Below are 11,527 nucleotides of genomic sequence, written 5' to 3'. Positions count from 1 at the left end.
GCATCCAAGGCGAGCCTGAAGTCACCAACGGACAGCGACGCAACAGCCGTCCCGTCAGCGTCGGTGTCTGCGCCGGCGAACCTGAGCATTCCTACGAAGGCGGAGGAGGAGCAGTCTGCAGTGCTGTCCCCGATGCCGACGATGTACGAGGCGGCAGCGAACGCGGCGGCAGCATTCATGGAGCGGACACCGTTTGCGATTGACGACGCCAAGGACGACGATGACGAGGATAGCGAGGAAGAGGACGAGATTTTGGAGGACGACGTCCTGGACGAGGTTCGTTTGCCGTTCTGTCGCTCGGGGCTTTGACTGAACATCGTGCTAGGTCGACGCGTTTCTGGAGGCGCACGATTCTGGGCTAACGGCCGCAGAACAAGAAGCCGCGCAAGGTGCGTCACCTCAAAGGCTTCTCCTTTCTGCTGTGACTGACGATAGGAACCCACAGACCTGATCAATGCCGAGCCAGTGAAGTAGTAGAGGCATTGCTCAACAAACTAACATAACCGCCATCGTCGAGCATGAAAGCAATCGTTGCAACCTTGTATTGTATCTATTACAGCCCCATGTCTATAGGATCCAGCGTCGAATGAGGATAATTATTGGAAACAGACAAGTTCCAGCTACATGATACAACGTAAAGATACAGCAGAGTGTCAATACAGTCAGCGATGGGATGTGGTCATTGAGGGAGCGCGACTCGGTCAACCCACACGCGAACTGTCAGGTCGGACTCCATGGATGCCGACGCTATCATATTTTGTTGTGGATGTGTCTATGATACCATGGGTCAGCCATCGTTGAACAAGTGACCTCACGAGCTGTACTCACAGCAACCGCGACTACAACGTCCGAGTGGCCTTCGAGGACCTGCACGATCTCCCGGGACTGCAGGTCCCAGAGATAGACCTTGTTGTCCTCGCTGCCGGAGACGATCCACTTGCTGCCCGTGACACTGAAGCAAGCCGCGATGCAGTATTTTAAGTTGGCGTGGCCCGTGTATGTCTTGAGGCAGCGCGAGGTGTTATAGTCCCACAACCGGATCGCGCTGTCGTGCGCTGTCGAGAGGATATATTTCGAATTGGGCGAAAATTGCACGTGCTGGCTAAGCCAGCGTCAGATGGGCTTTACAGCTGGAGTGAGGATAAAATGCAATACCAGATGGCATCATGGCCTTCGGCCAGCGTTTTGAGACACTGCCCGCTGTTGGTATCCCATATACGACTAGAGCAAATACCGTTAGTATACCGCCTAGGATGCAAAAAGGATAATCCTACATCAGTCCGTCCAGCGCGCAGGAGACTATCAGACCCGCGTCTCGGTTGAAATGCACCGCAGTCACGTAGTCCAAGTGTGCATGAATAGTTTTGATACACTTTCCTGCGCGGATTATGAGCGAACATGGTCGAGACCCTTCTAGAGCGGCCGTAGGTCACCTTTTTGCGGATTCCATATCCGCACGTCGCCGTCGCATCCCCCGGAGACGAGAAGTGTAGAGGTCAAATTGTAGTTGACACAAAAGACATAGCTCGTGTGACCTTTCAGCACCCGGGTGGTGAGCCCCTGGAGATGAAACCTTAAGTCACACTTTGCATGCCAGGAACCGCAAGGAAGTTCACCGAATCGACATCCCAGATGCGGACGGTATGGTCGTCCGATGCGGAGACCAGGTAGACGCTATCAGACGACCATGCAATATCGGAAAGGCCCTTGGTGTGACCATTAAGATTCCGGATGAGCTCTCCGGTGAATGGCGACCATATTTTGACAACACGGTCGTTCGCTGTAAAGATGGCACAAGGTAAATGCCAACTGGAGTTCAGTTTCTATTGCGAGAGACTTACAGCAAGAAGCGAGTAGAGTACCATCGGGACTAAACTTTACAGCAGAGATGGACGAGGTGTGTCCCCGCATGGTATGCTTAAGCTCGTAATGAGGCTTAGCACGAGAGCTGGAAGTTGGGGGTGGCGGTTGAGGCGGTGCGGGAGCTGGCGGCTCCTTATTCTCCGGCACCTGGGGGTCGTCCTCTGTGGCCTGGGAGGCGTTGTCATCGTCAGTAGTAGAATCATCCATACCGGCGAAAGGATCCATCGCAGCAGACTGTCGTGGCGGCTAGCAAAGCGTAAGCGCAGCTCAGCGAACCATGTTGCTCGAATCGGTCTCTCGGGTTTAGCCGGACGCGCTGATCCGCCCTTTCCTTTCTGGGTGCACATGGCTGCTTTCTGGCCGGAAGCAGTCCGCCTTACACTTCGTCGTCAGCAGCCCACCAAGAGCTCTCCGGTAGTATGGATATGTAAGTCATCTGGACTGCGACTCAGGGACTCTGAGTGCTGTCATATTTTAAATTTGTTGTCAACCTTGGAAGGAACGGACGGGGCCGTTTACCGAACAAGCCAGATGGCCAAGCGACGTCTCACGGGACGTGTCGACCGATGTTGACGTGCGACAGTGTCCAGAACACTCGGCTTGCAATATAATTCGGGCACCCCGATTTGCGGAGGAAACATAGAGCCATACGCAGAGAACGAGGGCACTCAAGGCAATCCGGCCCAAGACAGCAGACCCTTTGTTCAGACGAGACATGCGTTCTCCCGGCAGTCTGAGAATTTCCTGCGCCACGAGGTTACAGTCCTTCGGGGCGGGGACCTGCTCGTACGTAACGTGAATCACTAGTTCGCCTGGAATATTCCCGCGACAGGGCACTAAGCTCTGTCTGGCAACATGCGTCGTGGGTCGTGACGCGGCGCAAGGACACCCCAATCTACACGCCGCTTTTCTGCGATGCAGTCGGGAGCGTAGAAAAGTCGACGAGCTCTTCTGTACAAGAAAAAACGAAAGAATGCAAGGAATGGGCGTTCGAAGGGCAAACTTACGATGGCCTTTTGTTGGCGTTTTACTTCCGTCGTTTAATCGATCGATTTGTCTCGGGCCCTGCACGGGGGTCGCCGGGGTCACGCAGGGCAGCCGTCTGAGGTATTGTTCTTTCTGATCTCATCGTTTCTGATACTAGAGTAAGCGGACACGCTCTTGAGCTGTGGAGGCGACTTCACACCAAGTTATTTAGCCGGTCTTATAGTAACGACGCCGAGTATACCAAGAATGCCGTGTTCTGTAAGGTGAACCTCTCTTGTCCTCACATTCCATCATGCCCACCGCTGTACCCACCGAAGCGTCGCTAAGGCTTGACTTTATCGTAGTCGGCGGAGGTGAGTTCTAGGCTTCCAGTTTCTATTAAGACTACTTTTCATACACCGAGCTGAGGTTAAGGCTACTGTCACCTGAGCCCTTTGTTACGCCGAGTATCGCGGAAAGCTGACGCCTCCACCGCACTTCATAGGTCTATCAGGCCTCTCAGTCGCCCATGTTCTATCCAAGGCTGGCCACAGCGTCCGTGTCCTAGAGAAGCTCCCAGCTCTGGGGGCGCCTTCAGGAGGCCTCCGCGTCCCGCCGAACATGAGTAAAATTTTAAAGAAGTGGGTGGGCGGCGAGGAACTAGCTAAGACTGCCGTGCTGAACATCGCGACGCCGTGGTATGACTGTGAGTATGCGCACCTTTTTCTCGACGGGCCGACGATCTCACCGTTACGCACCGCCTAGTGCACACGAGCGAGAAGATGGGTGCTGCGCAGTGGCGACCAGCGGTCATGGCGGAAACAGGCGGCGAATTTCTGCTCATGAAGGTGCGCGCGAGTCTCGTCAGTGTAGCAGCCCCTGAAGTAATTGCGATGATCAGCACGAAGACGTCCATCGACTCCTCTACCGCCTCGCCATCGAGTCCGGCGCAAAGGTCGACTTTGGCGTATCCGTAGCGTCAGTAGCGCCGGGGGACCCAAGGCCAACGGTAACGTTGTCAACCGGCAAGGTGCTCGAGGCGGATATTGTCATCGGCGCCGATGGCCCTCGGAGCCTCGTGCGACCAGTCGTGCTTGACAGGCCGGATGACGCCGTCCCCTCGGGCCTCACAGTCTTTGGGACGACCATTCCCGCAGAGAAGATGATGCAGGACCCGAAGCTGGCAAAGCTTGTGCAGGCAAATGAGGTATGTCTTCTCTCTCCGACCTCCGGAAGCATCCCACGCTGATTCCGGGACATCAGTGGCCGATCATGATGGGCACGAATCGTAGCTTGTGTGGTAAGCATAGCTGCATTTCAAACGGCTTCGTGTAACCCTGACGATTTCGTGATTTTTAGCTCATCCTGTGGTATGCTGTGCAGTTCGAAAGAAACGATCATTTGGGGACTAATACCGACGATAGAAAGGCAAGACCGAGTTTGCGGTACAGATGTACTGGCCGGATGAAGACGCCCTCACACCAGACCATGCAACGGAATCCTGGTACGATGCTGTTCCGACGAGTAGTCTCGACTTCAGCAATCTGGGACCCATGTGAGCTTCTGCTGATTTTCAGGCGAAGAAGCATCACTGATGTAACGCAGGGCCCAGCGCATGTTGAAGTTGACGCCATACCTGTACCGCACACGTTATATGACCCGTGAGGAAGAGATTGACGAGTGGATAGACGAGTCGGGGCGGATAGTACTCATCGGCGAGGCAGCACACCCGTGGTTCGTGAGTGCCTTCTGCCTCTTTCACCCTTTCCCAGTCTCATGTCCACGCAGCCAGGAGGCACGTACGGCCCCTCGATGGCGCTCGAGGACGCAGTCGTGTTCGGCACGCTCTTCGGACGCCTCTCGAGCTGGAAGGAGATCCCGCGCTTCCTGAACGCATACCAGGAGATCCGCTTCAACCGAACGAACTCTACCAACGAGATGGACGTGTCCAACGCCGCATTCATGCGCCTCCCGCCGGGCCCCGGGGCCGAGGCACGTAACATGCAGATCCGCCAGGCGCGTGACGAGTGGGACGATGGTTCGCTCAAGCGCGAGTTCGAGGGTCTCGCGGCTCTGTTTGGCTACGAGGCGGAGGATGCTGCGCAGGTACGCCTTTTCATTTGCTTGCCATCTGTTCATTAGCTCAGCAGGATGCCTTTAGGAATGGTGGGTAACATGGGGTAGATACCACCAAACACAAGATGAAAGCAAGATCAAGAACGGCGTGGAAGACTCTTTCAAGGGGCTTTCTCTATGATTGGATGCTTAAACTCTTCTTTTCGTTGGCTTTGTGCACTGTAAACTATACCATAGTCAGCACGCATATTCATACCCTTCTTGCATGCTAGTGTCTTTACATCCTCACGTCATTTACGATAGTTTGTCGGTACTCACTTCCAATATTGCTTTCCATCCGGGCCATCTGGGTGCTTGTGTATGCTTGTGGGATCTCCGTTATGGTCTGACAGGCTTCGATGGTCGATGCGTTGTTCCGCAGACATCAGGACGTCATGGGAAACGTCCGGGATGTGCCCTCTTCTGGACATGCACTGCAGCGCGCTTTATGGGGGACCGTGTGGCCAAAGGGCGTAGACGGACTCAACACAGCACAGCAGATGTTCTCGTTTCCTTCTACAGGCAGATATACATTTCGAGGACTTTTTGCATTCAGGGCTTCTGGTCAGTCAGCATCTCATACGCTTCTAGGTACCTCTTCCTGGTCCCCTCGACGACCTCCGGAGTCATCAGCCAGCCCTCGCCTTCACGTCCAGGCGGGCCACTCTCAAGCCCCTTCCTGAAACCAGAGCCGGTCAGCCAGTCCCGGAGATACTGCTTGTCGAAGCTAGGCTGGCCTCCGCCAGGCTTGTACTCCGCCGCAGGCCAGTAGCGAGACGAGTCCGGCGTGAGGGCTTCATCGATGAGAATAACTTGCTCCGAACCATCAGTGCCCGGCACAAGACCGAACTCAAACTTGGTGTCAGCGAGGATGAGACCACGGGTGGCAGCGTAGTCCGCTGCATCCCGGTAGAGCCGCATGGCCCTCGTCGAGACCTGATCGTAGAGTTCCTGGCCGATCAGGGCAGCGGCTGCGGGGAAATTGCGAAGAGTTGGTCAGCGTCACTCCTCGGGTGATTTGTGGGTAGACGGGGGAAACATACCCTGCTCCGGAGAAATGTTTTCGTCGTGCACGCCCTGCTCGGCCTTAGTCGAGGGCGTAAATAGCGGCTGCGGGAGCTTCTGTGACTCGACGAGTCCTGCCGGGAGAGGAATGCCGTGCACGGTTCCAGACTTTTTATACTCGGACCAGCCCGAACCTAGGAACGCGAAGCGTGAGGGAGTCGACGCACGCGAGAGAAGGGTAACGTACCGGTCAGGTAGCCGCGAACGATCGCCTCGAGGGGGATTACCTTGGCCTTCCTTACGAGCATTGAGCGACCGTCAAGCTGATCCTTATACTGTTGCACCTCCCCGGGCATCTCATCAATGTTCGCAGTGACGAAGTGCGTGGAGACAACATGTTTGAGCTTGTCAAACCAGAAGAGCGAGATTTTCGTCAAGATTTTGCCTTTGTCCGGTACGCCCTTCATGTCCGAGCATCATATCGCCAATGTCGAGCCCCGGCAGGAGAGGAGAGACGTCATTTCAGGCTGAGCACGCAGGAGGACAACGGGATGACGGACATTCTGCAGAATGACATCGTATGCAGAGATGCGATCGCTCGCGACAAAGAGGAGGAGGTCTGGCGACGAGGTCGCGTAGATGTCGCGTACTTTTCCCTTCGAGAGCAGCGTCAGACCCGGCAGGCTGGAGTGGATGAGAGCGGCCATGGTCGCGGTGCATGGGCAGGACTACAGAGCCGAGCCAGGCGTCTCGCGAAAATGCGGTAAGCGCCCATCAAGTTTAAGGCTTACTTAAGGACAGAGCACGGAGCCGGCACCGTGCAGAGTAAACTGTGCGCAGACTCATATTGATCATCCAGAATCCTCCATCGCGTGATGGCTCCATCTACTTCTCGTGAGAAAGGAACGCACACGGAGGAATCTAATCTTTTCCGCCTACTCAGCACGACAAGTCACCAATCTCGACCACGTACATCTGACCGAGTCTGCGGGGTGTAGGGCATCACGGGGCCACGATAGCTCATGAAATTACGTTACAAATACACTAGCTGGTACTCAACAGAAGAACAGATATCGTACAGCAGGTCCGCAGAAGTCGCATCGAGAGACCGCCGAAGGCCGTTTATTCCAGGTCGAACAGAATGAGCTCGGCCGCTTTGTCACCCTCATTTTGCACCTCGATTGTGGCCCCGGAGTCTCCCGCGATATAGACCCCGTCGCCCTCGCGAAGAACTAGTGATTCGCCCGACGCACTCTTTAGCTTTATCTGTGCACCGTCAGCTTTTCCGGGGTTGTAGCCGGATGTTTGGATGAGGTGGACGTAGGCCTTGCGAGGGGCGATGTCCGAGATCGACAGGGTATGCGACAGGGTGGACGAGGGCGATATGATGGACGCGTACATCGTGACCTCAGAGTGTACAGGCGCAGGACCCGAGGCCTCGCGCTTCTCGGTGACACCGTCGGAACCCGCTGGCGCGACAACCTTGCACCACTTGTCTTTCTTCTCTTCATCAGAGTAGTGCCTGGAGCCTACTCAGCACCAAGCGAGAAATAACAGCGGAAGTAAACCTCACCTTGTGAAGTACTGAGGCTTAAGCCCACCCTTGTTGGGGAGTGCCCATATTTGCAGGAAATGCACCTGCTTCTCGCCATGAGCCTTCTCACTGTGCCTGATTCCAGTGCCAGCGGACGTCATTTGTAGGTCACCGCGCTTCAGCACTTCCCGGTTACCCATGGAGTCGCCGCTACACAATGAAAGTCAATATTAACGACAGTGGCCGGCCCACACAAGCAAGAATACGTACTGCTCGAGTTCTCCCGCGACGACATACGAAAAAATCTCGAACTCGCTGTGCCCGTGCGTACCAAAGCCTGTGTGAGCATCCACACGGTCTTCATTAATGACGCGAAGGGGACCATATTGCGAATGTTCATCATCTTGGTACCTGCTAGCTGTCAGCACTGCGAGACCGGCTCCGAGACAAAGAAACCTACGAGGCAAACGAGAACGTGTGGAAGGTCTTCAGCCAGTCATGGTCGGCGTGGCCACGAGCATCGCTTGGGCGGGGAACGAACTTGACAGACATGTTAACTGCGGTGTGTGCGCTTCGAAGTTTGAGTAGATTGGCGAGCAGGACTCGACGGGGCTTGACTGTGGAGAACAGCTTAGGAGTGGTCGCGGTGGATGCGGATACGAGGCTCAGATGAATTGATGGTCAGAGGAATGTCACATATTCAGCTTTATATACATGGCCTAGGGGGCAGGCTGAGGATTAGAGAGCACTACGAGAACACGATGACGAACGACCGTCATGCTCAACGTCGCAGTCAGCATGTGAGGCTCGAATTGCCTTTCGTGGAAATCCCGCCCTCACGCTCGTCCACGCCCGCCTCATGCTTCCCTCGAGCTTGGAGCTACGGATCATGGAGACTGACATTCAACAGTTCAAGAGTAGTGCTTTCTCATAAGCTGAACTCGGCCATGATGCGTAGCATGCCATGCATATGTTAGCAACAGCGCTAGGGCGGCATGCTAGAACTGTGTGTATAATCTAGCGGGGCAGATTTTTGCCAAGAAAAAACACATCGATATCTCGTCATGCCTCAGAGTTACGAGCTGTAGAGACTATGCGCACGATAAGCAAGGCGGGGACGAGTAAAGCTTCAAGCTTCAAGACAAGGTCAGCGACAGCCAGTTAAATCCGCCAGGCAAATCATGATGACGAGAACACGAAGACGCCCATCTGCAAACTTGCTCAGTATGCAATTGGTAGACTGCACTCCTTTCGCACTGGCACTGATTCTTGGTCAGACCCCTCTGTCTTCGTTACCGTACAACTTACGACGTTCTGTGCGCGTTAGGTTTGAAAGAAAATATTTCACAGGCGCGAAACTATGGCTACTCTACTTCCCCCGCCAAAGCGACAAAAGGTCTACCACGGTGTGCCAGAACCTGAGCCAGAGCCATCAAAGCCCACGCCAAACGTCGTTGTGCAGTTTATCTCGAATGAGGATGGAGACCCTTTGGCACCAGCGGTGAACCTGCCTGCAAACCTATCGCGAGAAGCTTTGGAGACATTGGTGAACAAATTGAACACCAAGGTGAGCTGCAGAATTTGCTTGTCCGAAGTCGGGTGAGCTCAGGTTAACTTGAGGCAGGACGGTGAACCTGTGCCATTTGCTTTTCATATAGCCCTCCCTACAGGTACGGCAAAACCAGGCGCACCTACACAAATAGCTATCGCAAAGTCGATTGAAGAAGACGTCCTCTCCCATCCTTCGAATGCTTTCACGCCTGAAGATATCCTTGTAGTCCGTTGCTCGCCACAAGCAGTCTTCCGTGTGCGTCCAGCAACAAGATGTTCCTCAACGCTTTCCGGTGTGATCGTTTCTCTCCCCCAGCAGGATCATCCCTCATTTTTCGTTCAGGACATACCTCTCCCATTCTGTGCGCTTCCTTCTCGCCAACAGGGAATCTTCTGGCTACTGGCTCCGGAGACTGCAACGCTCGCCTGTGGGACTTGTTTACCGAAACGCCGTCGCATGTTTTAGCAGGACACAAAGGCTGGGTGCTCTGCGTGGAATGGGAGGCCGTGGAGCGGAAGTTAGCGACGGGTGGTCATGACGGACATGTACGCCGCAATGACAGATACTGCGTTGCAGCTATATTTACCGCTTTCTGATACCAGGTGCGACTCTGGGACCCGAAGGCAGGCAAGCCCCTCGGAGATGCGCTGAAGGGGCACTCTAAATGGGTGACATCCCTGGCTTGGGAGCCCATCCACATGTGCGTTGCATCCTAGAACTTCATTGTATCTCAATGTTGAATAGCTACTGGTGACAGAAATTCAGCTGCACCCCGGCTCGCGTCGTCATCCAAAGACGGAACCGTGCGTGTATGGAACACCGCGACCAGGTTATCAGAGTACACCCTTGGTGGACACACGGCAAGCGTCAACGTCGTACGATGGGGTGCCGGTGGTCTGGAAGGCAAGGGTGTACTGTACACGGCCTCCAGTGATCGGACGGTCCGCGTCTGGGACGCCAACGGTGTAAGTCGGTTACGGCCATACATCGTCATCCGATATCTGATCCACAGACCCCAGGGAAAACCATTGTATACCCTCAAGGACCATGCGCACTGGGTTACAACGTTGACCCTGAACACCGACTTTGTTCTGCGTACCGGTCCGTTTGATCACACAGGCAAAAAGCCAACGTCGGACGCGGAAGGTACACTCGATAGCGTCGCGAAGATAATGGTTGCTGAGGCCCCTTTTTGCAGCCCAGTCTCTGGCCCTGGCGCGCTATAACAAGCTTGTCTCACAAACAGGCGAGCTCATGATCTCGGGGTCGGACGACCACACGCTCTTCCTCTGGTCGGTATTCCCTAGCCGCGCGGCGACCGCGGAAGCATCCGTCGCCGCCGCCGAGCGTGGCGGCAAGCTCAAGCCTGCGTCACGGCTGACGGGTCATCAGCGACAGGTTGCGCACGTTGCTTTCAGCCCAGACGGTAGGTGGGCCGCCAGCGCCGCATGGGACAACAGCGTCCGGCTCTGGGACGGCAAGACCGGGAAATTTGTAGCGACACTTCGCGGGCACATCAGTGCCGTTTATCGGCTGGCTTGGAGTGCTGACTCGCGACTGCTTGTGAGCGCCAGCAAAGATACTACCCTGAAGGTTGGTCAACATGCACCCAGCACTCGCGGGTGCAATCGTTGATGCCACCCTTTGATCCGTAGATATGGGACTTGAAGACGTACAAGCTGAAAACAGACCTTCCTGGACACACAGACGAGGTTTACTGTGTCGATTTCGTGGCCGATAAAATTGTGAGCGGAGGACGGGACAGGACTGTCAAAATGTACGTCTTCCGTGTCTTCCATATCTACTACTGACCCTGACCGGATCGTGATCATTGCTAACAGATGGAAGAACTGAAGACGTGGGATATCTGCAATGAGCATAGTGAACCCTGGTATGTGGCGTCGGGGTTCGATTGTTGCTCTCATCCCGCCTCGCGCGTTCTATCTCGCTTTGACAGTGACGCGCTAAGCGGTGCACAGTAGTTGCCGTGGGCAGCTGTGGCTCACGTCGGGCGCCGCAGTCTTTATAGAATTCTCACAGTCGATGTATTGCATGCGGTCGGCCGAGGCGAGGTTACTTCAGGTCATTTCTGGCCCCGCGGACGCTGTACGATTGAGCCGATTTGATTAAGTAGCAGAGATGATATCATTGCGGCATCACGCTTGTCTCACTCTTCCGCTTCATTCGGGGGTCGTTCCGACGGTCACCGTCAATTTCGCCGCCGCGATTGCACTGACCCGTACAGCGCATTCGACGCCCAGCGTTTATTCCTATCTCCGTCGTCGTCCACTGTTGCCAACCATGCATAACTTCGTGGAGGCAGTACCATAACGTAGTGACGCGCTCGGCTTGGGACAGGGTTCGGAAAACCTACTCAGCAAGATGTTCCTGAGTCGCCTATCAGTCCAACATTTTTTCTTCCGGGAGCAAGAAGCCTTTCCTGCGTATTTACCCATCACGGCGAATCTTGGCGAATCCGTTTTTTGGGTCAG

At 54.9% G+C, this 11,527-nt stretch overlaps 6 protein-coding genes across 6 annotated transcripts; 2 read left to right on the top strand and 4 right to left on the bottom strand.

The window, feature by feature from the left end:
* Positions 1 to 652: 652 nt before the first annotated feature.
* Positions 653 to 2,100, bottom strand: PHACADRAFT_264609 (uncharacterized protein). The gene is made up of 7 exons (XM_007401217.1): positions 1,842 to 2,100; positions 1,617 to 1,780; positions 1,434 to 1,560; positions 1,275 to 1,377; positions 1,156 to 1,221; positions 829 to 1,102; positions 653 to 772 (listed from the first exon to the last, which is right to left on the bottom strand). Exons 1-7 carry the CDS (start codon positions 2,086 to 2,088, stop codon positions 680 to 682), a joined length of 1,074 nt encoding a protein of 357 aa, XP_007401279.1. The 5' UTR covers positions 2,089 to 2,100; the 3' UTR covers positions 653 to 679.
* A 152-nt stretch (positions 2,101 to 2,252) lies between these two features.
* On the bottom strand, positions 2,253 to 3,015 carry PHACADRAFT_264608 (uncharacterized protein). Its single transcript, XM_007401216.1, has one exon. It carries the CDS (start codon positions 2,578 to 2,580, stop codon positions 2,350 to 2,352), a length of 231 nt encoding a protein of 76 aa, XP_007401278.1. The 5' UTR covers positions 2,581 to 3,015; the 3' UTR covers positions 2,253 to 2,349.
* A 148-nt stretch (positions 3,016 to 3,163) lies between these two features.
* PHACADRAFT_46976 (uncharacterized protein) lies at positions 3,164 to 5,011 on the top strand (the record flags this gene model as incomplete). The annotated part of the gene is made up of 10 exons (XM_007401052.1): positions 3,164 to 3,203; positions 3,335 to 3,535; positions 3,595 to 3,677; positions 3,731 to 4,036; positions 4,093 to 4,129; positions 4,189 to 4,199; positions 4,254 to 4,384; positions 4,435 to 4,567; positions 4,618 to 4,935; positions 4,991 to 5,011. Coding segments are annotated over 10 exons (1,281 nt in total), but the record flags the coding sequence as incomplete, so codon positions are not given.
* Positions 4,971 to 6,694, bottom strand: PHACADRAFT_130652 (uncharacterized protein). The gene is made up of 4 exons (XM_007401215.1): positions 6,510 to 6,694; positions 6,197 to 6,410; positions 5,988 to 6,143; positions 4,971 to 5,915 (listed from the first exon to the last, which is right to left on the bottom strand). The coding sequence occupies exons 1-4, from the start codon at positions 6,654 to 6,656 to the stop codon at positions 5,497 to 5,499; spliced, it is 936 nt and encodes a 311-aa protein (XP_007401277.1). The 5' UTR covers positions 6,657 to 6,694; the 3' UTR covers positions 4,971 to 5,496.
* Positions 6,695 to 6,949: 255 nt separating this feature from the next.
* PHACADRAFT_264604 (uncharacterized protein) lies at positions 6,950 to 8,078 on the bottom strand. Its single transcript, XM_007401214.1, has 4 exons — positions 7,944 to 8,078; positions 7,754 to 7,894; positions 7,523 to 7,693; positions 6,950 to 7,471 (listed from the first exon to the last, which is right to left on the bottom strand). Exons 1-4 carry the CDS (start codon positions 8,033 to 8,035, stop codon positions 7,072 to 7,074), a joined length of 804 nt encoding a protein of 267 aa, XP_007401276.1. The 5' UTR covers positions 8,036 to 8,078; the 3' UTR covers positions 6,950 to 7,071.
* Positions 8,079 to 8,735: 657 nt separating this feature from the next.
* Positions 8,736 to 11,138, top strand: PHACADRAFT_213844 (uncharacterized protein). Its single transcript, XM_007401213.1, has 9 exons — positions 8,736 to 9,050; positions 9,108 to 9,327; positions 9,378 to 9,580; positions 9,638 to 9,735; positions 9,793 to 10,000; positions 10,055 to 10,181; positions 10,234 to 10,628; positions 10,691 to 10,812; positions 10,877 to 11,138. The coding sequence occupies exons 1-9, from the start codon at positions 8,844 to 8,846 to the stop codon at positions 10,887 to 10,889; spliced, it is 1,593 nt and encodes a 530-aa protein (XP_007401275.1). The 5' UTR covers positions 8,736 to 8,843; the 3' UTR covers positions 10,890 to 11,138.
* The last annotated feature ends 389 nt before the right edge of the window (positions 11,139 to 11,527 follow it).

The sequence above is a fragment of the Phanerochaete carnosa genome (assembly GCF_000300595.1).
Source record: "Phanerochaete carnosa HHB-10118-sp unplaced genomic scaffold PHACAscaffold_12, whole genome shotgun sequence".
NCBI classification, from domain to species: Eukaryota; Fungi; Basidiomycota; class Agaricomycetes; order Polyporales; family Phanerochaetaceae; genus Phanerochaete; species Phanerochaete carnosa.
Note: the sequence above shows the minus strand (reverse complement) of the source record. Positions and strands in the feature narration are given on the sequence as shown.

What these genes read in the sequence shown, in the direction of transcription:
- PHACADRAFT_264609 (XM_007401217.1), bottom strand. Translation starts at nt 2,088, where the DNA reads ATGGATCCTTTCGCCGGTATGGATGATTCTACTACTGACGATGACAAC. An exon ending in GAAGGCCATGATGCCATCTG is followed by an intron (nt 1,103 to 1,155) that starts GTATTGCATTTT and finishes ACGCTGGCTTAG; the next exon opens with CCAGCACGTGCAATTTTCGC. An exon ending in ACGTTGTAGTCGCGGTTGCT is followed by an intron (nt 773 to 828) that starts GTGAGTACAGCT and finishes ATGGTATCATAG; the next exon opens with ACACATCCACAACAAAATAT.
- PHACADRAFT_264608 (XM_007401216.1), bottom strand. Translation starts at nt 2,580, where the DNA reads ATGTCTCGTCTGAACAAAGGGTCTGCTGTCTTGGGCCGGATTGCCTTG.
- PHACADRAFT_130652 (XM_007401215.1), bottom strand. Translation starts at nt 6,656, where the DNA reads ATGGCCGCTCTCATCCACTCCAGCCTGCCGGGTCTGACGCTGCTCTCG. An exon ending in ACGATGTCATTCTGCAGAAT is followed by an intron (nt 6,411 to 6,509) that starts GTCCGTCATCCC and finishes TCGGACATGAAG; the next exon opens with GGCGTACCGGACAAAGGCAA. An exon ending in CGTTCGCGGCTACCTGACCG is followed by an intron (nt 6,144 to 6,196) that starts GTACGTTACCCT and finishes TCGCGTTCCTAG; the next exon opens with GTTCGGGCTGGTCCGAGTAT.
- PHACADRAFT_264604 (XM_007401214.1), bottom strand. Translation starts at nt 8,035, where the DNA reads ATGTCTGTCAAGTTCGTTCCCCGCCCAAGCGATGCTCGTGGCCACGCC. An exon ending in CACACGTTCTCGTTTGCCTC is followed by an intron (nt 7,895 to 7,943) that starts GTAGGTTTCTTT and finishes GACAGCTAGCAG; the next exon opens with GTACCAAGATGATGAACATT. An exon ending in GTCGCGGGAGAACTCGAGCA is followed by an intron (nt 7,694 to 7,753) that starts GTACGTATTCTT and finishes TTCATTGTGTAG; the next exon opens with CGGCGACTCCATGGGTAACC.
- PHACADRAFT_213844 (XM_007401213.1), top strand. Translation starts at nt 8,844, where the DNA reads ATGGCTACTCTACTTCCCCCGCCAAAGCGACAAAAGGTCTACCACGGT. An exon ending in CGGGTGGTCATGACGGACAT is followed by an intron (nt 9,581 to 9,637) that starts GTACGCCGCAAT and finishes TTCTGATACCAG; the next exon opens with GTGCGACTCTGGGACCCGAA. An exon ending in GCTTGGGAGCCCATCCACAT is followed by an intron (nt 9,736 to 9,792) that starts GTGCGTTGCATC and finishes TACTGGTGACAG; the next exon opens with AAATTCAGCTGCACCCCGGC.